At 42.7% G+C, this 14,663-nt stretch overlaps 1 protein-coding gene across 4 annotated transcripts in view; it reads right to left on the reverse strand.

Moving 5' to 3' along the window:
* The window catches only part of NRF1 (nuclear respiratory factor 1), a 687,565-nt gene that overhangs the window by 34,129 nt on the left and 638,773 nt on the right, over positions 1-14,663 (reverse strand). For all 4 annotated transcript variants that reach the window (XM_085653634.1, XM_085653631.1, XM_085653635.1 and 1 more), the window contains one exon: positions 2,839-2,889. In XM_085653634.1, coding sequence (XP_085509760.1) covers positions 2,839-2,889 — 51 coding nt within the window. The remainder of the gene's footprint in view (positions 1-2,838; positions 2,890-14,663) is intronic.

Below are 14,663 nucleotides of genomic sequence, written 5' to 3' on the forward strand. Positions count from 1 at the left end.
AGAAGGGCGTAGCCCCCGCTGCAGGATTTAGAGCATCCATATGTTGGAGGTTACTGCTTGCCATTGAGGCAGGTGGTGCCTGTTCCTAATTGGAACGACAGGGTTATGTTTTGTTAAGGATACATTAAAGAGGTTTTGAGGTTGTAGAGGGGAACTGAACAGTACGCTGGGTGTGGGTTCCACATCCTCAGTGGGACCTGTGACCCCTGCCACAAAAAAACATTTTATTTTGTTCTTTTACCCCTTCAAAACGGCTGATGAAAGTTCTTAAGTAACTGTAATGGCAATCTGTGACTGCGGCTTGCACTGCAGATACTTTACACTGGCCTCCTGGGGCTTGTAGATGCATAAGTCGTTGGCTGACTGGGTCATCTGGAAACAGTGCACTACTTTTAGCCATTATCACTGGCTCCTTCTGACTGTTGGAAAACACAAAAGCGGTAAGTGGAATACTTGCAAAAGTCTCACTAGCGGCGGCATTCCAGGTAATTGTTTTTACATATTAGGTCATTTCAAATCGAGACCAAACTTATGCAAATTAGCCTCTTTCCTGGTTCAATGGGAACTGTAAGGACCTAGATTTCAGTGGGTAACTTCACCTCCAGGATTAATCACAATCCTTGTCAAGGTGAATCCCCAAAGTCTCTAAATTACCCTGACCTCAATTCCCTGGTACCTATGGCACAGCTCAAACAGGCTTAATTTAGGGCAACATGTAAAGTATTTATGTAGTACCAAAGCAGTAAAAAGTCAAAATCCAAATAATTAAAAAAATATATATATATAAAAGGTTGACAAAAGTCCAATAAGGGGAACTGGAGATTTGAATTTTGAAAGTTTAAGTAAAAATAGTGCCAAAAAGCACAATGTGCCTATGACAATTAATGGTCGCAGTAGTGGGAGCTAGACGCAATTTGAAGCAGACCATTATGAAGCATTAGTCGGATACACCAGCCAGGTTAGTCCAAGTCAAAGATTTTACCTTCTGACTTAGTCTTCTAAGTCAGAATCAACCGTAGGCGTGCACTTCTAAAGCCTGGCAGGATCTCCAGGGAGGCACTTAGAGACTCGCAGAGGGCAACAACTGGGCCTAGTCCAGGTCCAGTTGCCACTGGTCAGCTGAGTACTTTGAAGAAGCTTGTTGTCTCCCAGTAGCCTCACAGGAGGTAAGACACATGATCCTTGGAGTATACTGCTTTATCCTCAGTACAAGAGGAAGCAGGTCCAGTCCTTCAGTGCTCCTCTTAGGTCACAAACAGCAGGTCCATCCTCTTCTATTCTTCTGTAGGTCCTAACAGTGTTTTTATGTGGGTGCATGGAGGTGTCACATTTATACGTTATCACCTTGCTAGTGGGTTGGGTGACTCCCGGGCATGCCTTAACCAATGGGGTAAAACCTCCAGGAGTCAACCCTACCCACCTTTCCAGTAGTTCCTGTTTGCCTTATTGCAAACAGGCCAAAAATGTCACATAAGGGCATTTTCAAGATAGTGAAGTGTTCGACTACACTAAAATCGGGCTTGCAGGGGAGTGTGAGAGTGAGTGTGTGGAATGCACTATGCCAATAATAGTGTCCTCCAAAATCAAACACTAAAATCCAGTTTGAAGCAGGTAATGTATCCACAAAGAACCCCAAATCAGACGTCTTGTAGGACAAAAGCAGGGTCCTTCTGCAACCAGAAAGTGGATCTACAAGAATTGTTTTGGTAACATGTTTGCTCCCTTCTAAATGTGCCCCAGGATGCCCACAGACCCACTCTGAATATTCTGTGGAGTTGAAACGTGGGCCCCAACAACTGTCAGGGGCTGAGACTTTTGCAAGCATTCCACCCATCACCTTTGTGTTGTCCCGGGTGTTGAGTATGCCTGGACATGGGACCCATGGTCTCTGTGTCATAAGACGCAAGCTATACTGCCACTGATGAGGGCCAGCTAGGTCAAAACTGGTATGGGGTTGCTAGCATTCCAGTTCAGAGCAGACCTGGCAGTTCATCCCAGAAGGCTCCAATTGGAACAGGACCAAGTCTAACTTGCCTATAGATGGTCTCCGTCTGAAATGGCAAAGTGGGTGCAAAATGACTGACGGAAATGTGCCCACAAACGACAGCCACTGCTTAAGACTTACACAAGCATTCCACCCATCAACCTTTGTGTTTTCCTCCTCCTGACTCTTACCATGGCACCCAGGTCAACTCATTCTGCCTTGGGCAAAGTATGGTGTCATGGGTGAAACTAAGGGAATGGGTGACTGCAAAGACAGCTTAGATAACTTCCCCTCTCCCCTCCCCATCTTTTTCAAAAACTGAATACATTGCAGGAGAAATTTGGCTGTGTTAGAACGAGCCTGGAAATCTGAATTTTCAGCATCACAGTGGTTGTTCTCTTACGTTGAACATTAGCCATCAGATTTTTCCTCTTCAGCACAGACTGCCCCATTAACTCTCTGCTTTTTCAAACGCATAATGGATACTCTCTGCTTTTTCAAATGTATAAATGGAGATGTGAACAATCTAAAACGACTGCAATTGCACTCAGGTGCACAAATGTAGCAACAACCTCAATGAGGGTCCGACCATTGTTGGTGTACAAAGCAATATATTTTGAACTTTACAGAGTCTATGTAACATTTTTTATTAGCTGTAATATCATTTAACGATCAGATTTAAAGTTAAAAATGCTGATGCCATTAAAATAAGGCACAAAAGTAAAGCATCTCCATTCAAACAAGAACCAACAATGAAAGAACGGCATGGTGCAGGTCACCTTAATGTTCAGACAGCAACAACTTAGCAGAAAAAAAAGATAAGAGTATCATTAAATAAGTACATGTGTACCCACCATCCTTGCAGACCAGGAGATTGGTACCAGGAACAGTACGGCCCGGAAATCCTGAAATAAAAAACAAAGAGCAATCAGAACATAAAACCAGATACTTTACTAGAAGACATGTTTATTTACTCTGGCAGAAAAGAGAGGGAAAAAGAGTAAGGTTGGTCAGGTAGAGTCTTAAAAGAAAGTCAGGTTAACCTTTAAGGAAACAAGAAAATAAATCATATATGCACACATTGTGTTTAAGATTTTTGTCACGATTGCCATGAGCCAACTTGCTATGCGTATGCTGGACTTTTTTAAACTTGACTTACAGTTTAGGAGACCAACAACAAGCCTCAGAATTTAAAATACTTAGTGAATTCTCGAACCCTCTCGTTTGGTCTCCTACCTATGGAATTTGGGCTGGTCTCGAGGTGTTTGGTTTGGCTTCTACGGCCTCTTAAGATGACATCTCTGCTCCCTACCTCTCCTCAATAACCTCCGCACCATGTGGCAAACCAGATTGAAGACAGACTACGAGCCGGTGGATTGGGCAGACCTCCTGGAGGATCTTGACTATGGGGCTAGAGAGGCACACTTGAAATTCTGCCTGTTTAAATCCTTGCACGAAAGGCAATGGATCCCCATGGAACTGCGAACTGCTGTCTTGTTACCCCACGCCACCTGTAGCCGCTTCCCCCATGATCGCTGTGATTTGCTGCATATCCTTTGTGACTGCCCCTCGATTCGACCGTTCTGGGAGGCGGTTGGTGACCAGATGAGCACGACCCTGCCGGTCAGGACCTCTCTCATCTTTTGATTTTTCTACATGACACAGATTCCCCCCATCTCTCCCGACTAAAGGGCCGTCTCTTGCATACGGTGCTCACCACGGCTAAAATATGAATGATACAGCACTGGCGCTCGCCCATATCCCCCCCCAACCCCCCATGATGAGTTGCTCTCAGCGATATTTCAGACTGCACTTTTCAAACGAGCCATCTACAACCTTCAGGACAGAGCTGAGGCTTTCCTGCACACTTGAGAAACCATTTCTCCAGGACGGTGCCCACTAGCCCTTGGAAGGGTGCACATATGCCCCGGCCCGGACACCAGGTTGCTGCCTTGAGTTGTCCCCTATTAGGAATCCACCATGTGGACATGTCTGGCGGTGCTCCTTGCAGAAATGAGGCACCGATGCCCGTCCTTCCTCACCTTCTGAACTCACCTCCCTGTCTTTCTTTTTCTTGTTTCTATTTTCCTTTCTGCCTTTTCTCTCCCTGATTCTCTGCCTCCACCCCCCACAGACATGTAGGTGCAAGTAGGGCCTCTCAGTTTGTCCTCTTCTTTCCCTCCTTTCTTTTCTGCCATATTCTCAGTACCTTTTTGGCCCCTCCCTCGTCTTGCTTCGTATTCTTTCTCAGAAATGTTATAAGTGCATGCGGGTCTGCAGGTCCTCCATGTTAATACCATGAGTCCTTATTATGGAGGTTCATTTGACGTCTGGACACAGACAGTTTTGCATAACTTCAAAGTGTATTTCTTGTTATTGTATTATCATGTGATTTGCCTCTTCTGTTCCTCATTCCCTCCCCTTTTGTAATGTCATGTTTTGACTTTCTCAATAAAGAATTGCAAAACAAAAAAAAACGTAGTGATTAAGCCAGCATGTGCTTAAGTTGTGTGAAATAACTTTGGAGCTATGGATTGAGGTTACATAGTTCATATACTTTAGCAAACAGTGACGAACACTATTTCTGTATGCTAATACACAGTAAATACAAGACCAATAAATCTCACTAGAGAGCAAAGAACACAAGAAACAGAAATCATAGATCAATTTAAATGTTGATGAACACTAAATATTTTTTGCTACTATGGAAGCAGCATTCATTATCTTACGGTTTTTGAGGACTGCAACCTTAGACAACCAACTAAAGTATATGTAAGGCATGTGAAGTTCAATACTGGACCATGTAACTACGGAAAACATGAAAACTAGCACACACAAAAATATAAACATTTACTGTACAATTATTTAAAATAGTGACAACATACTGTGCTCTGTAAAAAAGCTATTCTATGAATTAAATTAAAAATTGATAACAATGGCTCATTTAGCACCCTTCTTTGTTCATCCAACTTTTCTGGTGTGCAGAAAGCACTAAAAGGAAATATATTTTGATGTACTAACTTTCGACAATCAGTGCAAGTTTGAACTGCGAATGGTACAGCTCTTCAGGTGTCCTTGTACATTTTGTGACGACAACAATTTGCATCAACCATCGAGTCAGCATTGAGAACAAAGTGATGCAATAGTGAAGTTCAGAGATTAATAAAAAGGTCTCATTTAGAGACTCTTTGCTTGTCCAACTTTAAGACGAGCAGGAAGCATTATCGGAGGGAATATAAATTTACAGACTTGTTTTTCGACCATCAGCGCAAGATTAAGAAGCTTTCCTGGTAGTACAGCTCTTCTGATGTGCTGTAAACGTTTATTATCGACAACCATCAGCATCAGTCCATCAAGTTTGAGTTGAGGACATAGGGATGTCATGTGGTAGTTTTTTTTAGGGCCTAGCCCAATAGCGGGTGTTTGCCCTTCCCCTACTCAACAGGTGGCAACTGATTTTAAGGTAGCTTCTGCAAGTATCGGAAATTTCACGAATCGACAGATCATTATTTTGTCCTTCGCGTTAAAGAGGGAATGATGCTGCCCTGCATCTGTGTATGATCCTTTCCATGAAACCTTGGGGCAGAAGAGACCTCCTACTTCTGATTGGAGCTTTGCACATACAAACTCGATTTATGAAGTCCTCTCTTGCCAGCCGCACAGCCTGCATGATGCATTTCCAGTTTGTTTTTGCTAAACTGGTATGGTATCTAGTGAAGGAAGATTTCCGAACCCATCCAACAGGATTTTTTTGCTTTAGGTAAAGGGGCAAGCCTGCCTTCAAATACAATTGGAAGGATAGCATTTTATAGTTCTGCATCAGCATCCAGGCATGGCATTACTTTGCATAAGTATCCTTTTTTTCTTGCAGAGATCATACTGTCTTTAACTTGTTTGTTGCTCTCTTAAAGGACGGAAATGTGCATGGAGTCTCCCACAGAGTTTCGAATCGTCCAGTACATCTTCCAGGCATCTTCTTGCTCTTGAAAAATCTAGGCTGTTCTTCATTTCCTGCCACATGTGCTGGTTTTATGTGTTTCCAGGTGCCGTTTTAAGTCTGAAGCACGTTTTCATAAAAGCGGACTGCCTGGCAGGAGATTGCTTTATGAGAACAAATCCCAATCTTATCTGTGATTAGGAAGCATTTCTAGGGAGGGAGAAGATGCATCTGTACGCTTTAGCAACTATCAGGTCCCACATCCTACTTCACCCCCACAGAGTGCCTTGCTGCCATATGCAAATTTGCTGACTTTTAGCAATGGGAGGAGTGATGACCCCTTTAATGATCTGTATAGTCAGTCAGTTAAATAACTTTATTCGATCTTAGGACAAGATCATACAAGTACAGTACATCATAAAGTGCATTCTCATAAAATATCAGGGCGTCTAATTATATTTTGCCTATCTAATCAGAATTTACATAAAATAGTTTTTGCGCAAATGACAATTGTAAGAGTAATAAAAACACAGCTGTTTAAGAGTTAAAACCGTCCATGAAAGACCTCCAAAATAATCCCAATTCATAATCTAAAATACATGGTTCCATATAAAATAGCCTAAATAAGTTAAAATATATGATCAGTTAAAATAAAGAATATTGTTATAAAAAAATCTTTTAATCTCCTGGTCGTTATTGACAAATAGAGGTAAGATGCAAGGCAATCGCACATAAGGTAGTCAGACCGCATTTGTAAAAAAAAAAAAAAAAAATACAGAGCGGGATGACTTTAAATCTGCTTTTCCGCATGAAAGGAAAAATGAACTTTTTGCGGTGTGACAACAAATTTACAAAAAAAATAAGGAGTAAATTGGATTGTGGGGAGGTTCCATCACAAGGACAAACTGACAATTTGTTTGGTGAATAGGTTCCCATAGTGTAGCCTATCATACACAGGATAAGATTTAACAAGAATCTCACCAATATAAAACAATGTCGCATATTAGTGACAAACGCTAAGTAGGGATTTGCATCAAAGGGAATGGAAGGTAACCCACAATATAATATTACCATATGTTTATTACGATTATATTTGTGCCTATCGTATCACCTTTTTGTTAATTAGAGTTTTTTTATTTTGACTTTATTAAATCTTTTGACAATTAACTGGGTCTCTATACAGGGATTGCAGTCCCAAAGCTGTTAATGCATCTTTAACATATTGGATCCAGGGAAATATTTGTACTTGATCAAGGTTAGACAATCCCTAATAATGTCTTGTGTTAGGGCCACAGTTTACGGTCTCCATATTGAATGCCATAATAAGACAGGGGCAAGGAGGCTAAATCTGATATATAAGGTGCATTCAGCTTTTTATGCAAATTAAAATTAGAACAGCTATTAGGGATAGCTAGAAGTTTTTTAAAAAAGCAATCTTCTATGCTTTGTATGGCATCAACATTTGCCATTCCCCAAATTCCTGCCCCATATGTGGCTACTGAAATTGCCTTTGATGCGTAGATCTTTTGTATCGCATCCAATGGCTTTGAAGCGAATTGTTTCATAAAAGAAAATATGGCCAGAATACTTCTTTCTAACATATTACATCTGTTCACTACCATATTGGTCCAGGAGGCCGAAATATTAAATAAAACACCCAAATATTAAAAAGTATGGGTAGTTTCAACTCTACAGGCAGCAATATGAAAAGAAGACGAATTTTTGGTCAGTTTCCCCGTAATCAGAATATAGGTCTTTGATTCATTGACCAGAAGGTCCAATGAAGCCATAAAGAGGACATACTTGTCAATACGTTTTTGCAGTGCTATCCCAGTCCTTAGTATCAATACTGCATCATCTGCTTATAACAGTATGGGTATACGCATTTCATTTACCATTGGGACATCTGTTGTGGAGCTTATCAATGCAGATTCAACACAGTTTGTGTAAACAGAAAATAGAAAAGGAGCCAGGACACAGCCCTGCCTGACTCACCTAAGAATAAAAAAAATCTAGTGTATCCCCTCCACCCCCGACTACCATACCGTACACACGCTGATGATTGGGAATACAATTGTCGTATGAAAGATATGATAGTCTCATCTACGCCCATTTCTTTTATAATTCTCACCAGTTTATGATGCGAGATCCAATTGAACGCTGCAGAGAGGTCCATAAATCCCATATAAATTTTACCTTCGTTAGCTAGAGTATACTTAGCTGCAATCAAGTTCAGGTTTAAGCATTGGCCCAGGCTCCCTCTCCCTTTCTTAAAGCCGTATTGTACCGGTATTAAGATTTTTTTTCCAGTGGCCCAGTCCTCTAGTCTAAATAATAATAGACGGCCTATCAGTTTAACTGTGCCGTCCAGAAGAGAGATGGGCCTATAGTTTTTAGGCAATGATTTATCACCCTTCTTGTATATTGGAAGAATGATTGTCTTTTTCCATGAGTCCGGAGGCCCAACTACCACAATTGCATTAAACACTTTTGTCAACAGAGGAATACAGAGATATCAAAAAATAAGTCTATAGGGGCTCCATCTGGGCCTGAGGCTTTGGCACTACTACACTGCATGAGTCCACATCTCACTTCTGCCATACAGAATGTTAAACAGGTTTGTATGTCGTTAGGTTTACCATTAGAGGTAAAGTTTTCCCCTTCAGGCACTGTCCCAAATATATTAAGAGTAGTGGTTAACCCAAGAATCCTCACCCATATGTATATCGAAGTTTAGGCCTGGGTTTTGTTTAAAAAAAGGAGAATTAATTACTGCCCAAAACTGTCTTGAATTTTTACAGTGCGGCGTGTTGAAGATTTTCCCAGGCCTCCTCCTACAGGGCTCTGAGTCTATTCTTCCTAGTTTCTTAATACTGTTAACAATGGCCTTATCTCCTGGTTTATTTAACAGTGCCCCATGTAAGTTGCTCAGTGCCTTGGTACACACGGCGTCAAACCAGCGGGGCTCCAAGGGTTTAGAGGACCTCTTAGGGCACTGTAGTTTACTTCTCACATCACTCAAAATGGTCTCAAAGTACTGCCGTATACTAGAAGGGTTCGTGCACGGGTCAAGGCAAACCATTATATCCTTCTGAGTAGTCCCAACTACCCTGGTTATCAATTCTTCTTTATTTATCTTGGCCCATTTAGAAACTATACCTTTCTTTCTTGCTATACATGGTGCAAGAATTCTAACCGAAGGGCTAAAACAATCATCCCATTTAAAAAGCGGGATGATCACTAAAGGCTGTAATAAGAATGTTAACATTACTAAAGAGGGGTTTTAGGGGAGCCAAGACCACCAAATAATCGACAGTAGAGCCTTGTGTGCTAGTCCCCAAAGGTTTTTTCCAGGAGACCAGTGTGTTTGTCGCTTGAATTAAGTATTACCATATTCCTTATGGTCAGAAGTCTATCCAGCAAATTTCCAAAGGAAACAAGGGGGTGCATCCCACTCTCAATCAGGCCACATGCTGATTTCGACATCCTATTACAACTCTGAGCATTACAGTCACCCATCCATACTATATTAAGGGGGTGATAATGGTTAATCATGGCTGTGTCAATCACCTTCTCAAGGGATTCAGTCACCCGAGTCATATCACCCTCGAAATGGTTATGAAAAATTATTAGCAGCATGTTCTCACCTCTGTATAGCGTTTCAAACTATTCCATTAGGACCAGGCCTTTTGTTATTAGTTATTTATTTAGGTTCCTGCACCTTAATTGAAGCCTGTTTGATTGATCGGTATACTTTCTTATTGCTCACCCATGAAGACAGGTCTTGTAAGAATAGAGTGGCAAAGTATTTAGCCTTGTTATCGAGCACGGTAATCAATCTGTAATTCTCCAGTTGTGCCCTGTCTCCTCCTTTGTATTTTGGGTTGATGGCCAACCCTCTCCAAGAGTCTAGTATAACTTCTTCTCATAGTATGTAGCTATAGACAGAGTCTAATTGCCCTGCCCAGAACTCAGGGTTTGACTTGTAGATGGTTTATTGTACTCCATTTGGTCCTGGTGTCCCATCTCTGTGGCCTCAGTAAATAATTTTTTGAATTTTGCACAGCAAGCAAAGGATCAAGCTTGCCTCTGCCTTTTTTGATGGCCCTTTCTCCAACTGTTATCTTGTTCTACAGTACCCACATGTATACTAAAGAGTTCTATCAAAAACTTTACCCAGCTGTCTTCTGTAATATTTGAGTTGTTTAAAAGATGTGGGCACCATCCTAGGTGGTTGACTGTCATCCAGAATTTTTTCGGATTTGCATTTAGACTAGAATGCAGCACTTTTGCCCAGAAGATAGCTTCCCTTGGTTTTCTTTCCTCCCAGATTAGTTCCCTATATTTTTGCCTTTGTTCCTGGAAGTGTTTTCTCAGGTCTTTGCTGTGCAGGGCCTTTCGTAGACTTCTCCAAGCTCTGTGCTCTTCTTTTTTTGGCTAGTCGCCCTGCTTATGATAGTGTGTTATTGTGTTTTCCTGTAATCAGTTTCCTGTCAAGTTACCTTTGTTGCATTCATTTTACCGGTTATTCGTTTCCCTAAGATGGCATTTCAGTTTTCAAGTGGGGTTAATCTAAAGTTGTTTAAAGAATCAAAAGGTTTGCACTGAATATCTAACAATCTTTACCTTAGTACAGTCATTACTTTAGTGCCCAGTTTAAATCCAAAATGTACAAGGCTGGATGTTATTCAAAGAAACTGTGGAACTGAACTAGTGGTTTAAAGAGAATTTACCCTAGCATTCCATTTCATTTCTAGCTCCAACAGGCCCACCCTCTAACCCCTTTTTCATGGGGTCCACTCACTGCCCACTGCTAAAGTGTTATCCGTGAGATCCAGAAAAGATGAACTATGAGTGATAATAGGTGGTGGCAATGGTCACACTATAAGTTGCTCATTTTGTACATCAGGTTCCTAAGCATTCGTTGCCAGAATTGAGTCCGAAGTAAAGATAGCGAGATTTAGCAGAATGTTGCTAGTGCTGGAGAGGCTTCACGGTCATTGAATCTACTGGGACTAATGCAAGGAATAGCAATATTGTATCAGAAAAGGATCATCTCATAGTTAAGAAAGACGAAGCAGCCAGATAGAGTAACATTTCGATGCCGATAGAAGTCATCCTAGTTAACAAGTGTGGATGATTCAGAAATCAAGTGGCATATGTTTGATTGGAACATAGACAAGCCCATTCAGTATGTCTTTTGGCCTGCATACACTTCTAAAAATTAGAACATCTTACTTTGTCCCATTATTTTTTCATTGCTATGCAGTCATATCAAATTTCACAATATCACAAAAACAGTTTCATAATTAAACTATTTTAAAGCACCAATATTCTATTTATTTCACTATATTTAACAAGTGATGAAACTAACAGGTCTCGTCTCAAAATCTACCTGTCATAGGGGTCTTGCTAGCACCTAAATTCACTCAGACAGCTCTGAACTTCACTTTGCCCAACTCGCTTCCAGGTCCTTCCAAACTCTTATCCAGCACAGTTCACCACTAAAGCTAAGTAAATCTATAGAATTCATTCTTAAGAGCATTGTCTTCAAATTAACAAGACACCATCACTTGAGTAAAGCAGTGCTCAAAGGCTGAAGTGAAGGAGCTGAGGTAGCCATCTCCTTTAAAGCATGTGTTCAAAAGCGAGCTAGGTAAGCACCGGTATATATCTCACTCAATGAAAGGATCTAAAGTATTGATATAAGCTTTTCAAAATGTCTCGACATGTTGCGACGAAAATCTTCTGAATGGAAAAGCTGTGCAGGTCTGCATTTGTACATTCTTCTATAACTGGGGTTCTTGGACTTTATGTCTGGGACAAGCGTGAAGGGTGCCTGTTATGCGTGTATACATGTGTGGTCTCAGAGTGGCCACCATGGCCGGGAGCACATGGAAACTGTAGAGCATTAGCAGGGAAATGCTCCTCCACTATAAGGAGAACTTTAAAATATGACCACCTCCTGGTTAGCTGAAGGCTTTCCTCTTTGGCCACCATAGGAGAATAAACAATGATCCTCCCAAGTCAGACCTACATCCAGCATCAGCAACTTAACTGAGGAAGCCTGTGCACCAGCCCAGGAGAGACACCAAAAAGATCCAGGAACGGAACATCGGCTGGTTGTCATTCTCCCAAAAGGCTGAGATTGTCTGCACACCCATTGATTGTTATGTTGAGATGAGTTTCTTACTGTCTGGGAGAGCAGTTGGATTTTGCATACCAGAAAGAGCAACGAGATCAACAAAAAACAGCAAAGGCCTAGAAGAACCTGTATCAGGACTTCTTGACAGACAGAGAATGACAAACACCCAGCTGTCCACAACAAGGCTGACACCTAGGGTAAAGAGAAGATTAATCTCCTTCATCAATCAAGAAGGGTAAGCATGAATGGTCTCCAAACCTCACTGTGTCTGAAGGGTGCCTGTATTTACCTAATTTATTGACAACACGAGGTCTGAAAAACTGTCTTTTGACTTGTGGCATCATATCATTCAAAAAAAAGACGTTGATCCGATTCCAGATTTGTTTGAATTAAATGGTCTAACTACTTCAGTCACAGTGTGGCCGAATGACAATCAAGAGTCCATTCACCCTAACAGCCAGTTAACTACTGGTCTATTTGGCACCCACACCAGAGATAGGTTCTGCCACAAACCCATTTTAGACATGACCGGTGTTTTTTTAGATGCATGCCCCTGCACTCTACTAACTCATAACTACTGAACTGGCAAACTAGCCAACTACTGTCCTCACCAACCAGGCTTTCCATAATAGCAGCCGAGAATTCCCAAAGGCACCCAAAATGTATCATCAAGGGGGTAGATCGGACTTTGGGTAGTGAGTTTTGGGCCAGTGAAGAGTACTTGCAATCTTCATTCACATATCTGCTGCTTAAATCACTATCATTGACTGAGAGCGCCAGGACTATCAGTAAAAAAGAAAAATAGTCATAGGTGCTAAAGAACAAGTTACTTACCTTCGGTAACGATATATCTGTAAGAAACATTAGTTAGTTAGATTCCTTACCTTAGAATATCCCCAGGCGTCAGGCTGGATCCGGAAAGATTTTTCTTCAGTAATACCCCTTGCGCGTCGCTAGGCGCCGTCTGCGGCTCCGCGGCCGTCGTCGTGCGCCGGAATGACATCGTCGGAGTACTTAGACGCCGCCCTCGCGTGCGGACGTCAGTTCTTGTACATAGCTTTCCGCGCCGGGAACGCAGAGCCATGCAAGAGACCGACACTGGTGCCAAAAAATCTAGGGCCCTAGAAAGGATAGCCTTAACCCTAGATGTCGGTTCGCAGAACGGGGAGGATGGGTGGGTCGGTGAGGAATCTAACTAACTAATGTTTCTTAAAGATACATCGTTACTGAAGGTAAGTAACTTGTTCATCTGAAAGAAACACGTTAGTTAGATTCCTCATCCTAGAATAGATACCCTAGCAACACCAACCCCGGTGGTGGGTCTGCGAACCAAGATCACACCAGAAAGTCCTGGAGAACAGAACGGCCAAAGAAGCCATCTCTCCGGACTTGGCTGTCCAGGCAATAATGCTCGGCAAACGTGTGCAGCGAGGCCCACGTTGCTGCCCGACAGATGTCCTGCAAAGGGACTCCCTGTCCCAGGGCAGTAGCAGCCGCTGTGGCCCGGGTGGAATGGGCTCTCAGCCCTACAGGAGGGTCCTTTTTAGCAAAGGAGTAACAAGCCTTTATACACAATACGACCCACCGTGAGATGGTCCGCTTGTGTACTGCTCTTCCCTTCTTAGCACCCACGTATCCAACAAAAAGCTGGTCGTCCACCCGGAACGGTTAGGTCCGGTCCAAATAGAAGGACAGTGCCCGTTTTGGGTCCAGACGGTGGAGCCTCTCTTCCTCTTTCGAAGGATGCGGAGGCGGAAAGAAGGTGGGCAAGGTGACAGATTCCCCTTTGTGAAAGGGAGTTACCACTTTTGGAAGAAAGGAAGGACGAGTCCGGAGGACTACCTTGTCCGGATGAACAGAAAGAAAAGGAGGCTTAGACGATAACGCCTGGAGCTCACTCACCCGTCTAGCCGAGGTGATAGCTACCAGGAAAGCAGTCTTAAGAGTCAGAAGACGAATGGGACAATTGTGAAGAGGCTCAAAGGGAGCGCACATCAGAAAGGTCAAGACTAAATTCAAATCCCACTGAGGCATTACGAAGGGGACAGGAGGAAACGTGAGTAATTGCCCTTAAGGAAACGAGAAACAACAGGGGATTTGAAAAGAGAAGGCTGATCAGGAAGTCGTAAGAAAGCAGAGATAGCTGATAGATAACCTTTCAAGGTGCCCAGAGCAGAGCCCTGCTGGGCTAGAGAGAGAAGAAAGAGGAGAACCTCAGAAAGAGGGGCGGAGAGGGGATCCACAGTCTTTGCTGTGCACCATGCCACAAATTTGCTCCACCTGCAGGCGTATACCATTTTAGTGGAGGGACGCCTGGCTGCCAGAATAACGTCACAGACTTCAGGAGGCAAGTCAAATGGCATCAACTGTCGCCGCTCAATCTCCACGCATGGAGGTGGAGACTGGACAGGTTCGGGTGGAGAACCGTCCCCTGCTGCTGCGACAGAAGGTCCTCCCGAAGAGGCAGTCGTGTCGGAGGATCGATTGACATACTGAGTAGCTCGGGATACCAGTACCTTCGTGCCCAATCCGGAGCCACTAAGATGACTTGGGCCCGGTCGCGCCTGATCTTCTTCAGCACTCTGGGCAGAAGTGGT

The sequence above is a fragment of the Triturus cristatus genome, chromosome 4_1, assembly GCF_964204655.1.
Source record: "Triturus cristatus chromosome 4_1, aTriCri1.1, whole genome shotgun sequence".
NCBI lineage: Eukaryota > Metazoa > Chordata > Amphibia > Caudata > Salamandridae > Triturus > Triturus cristatus.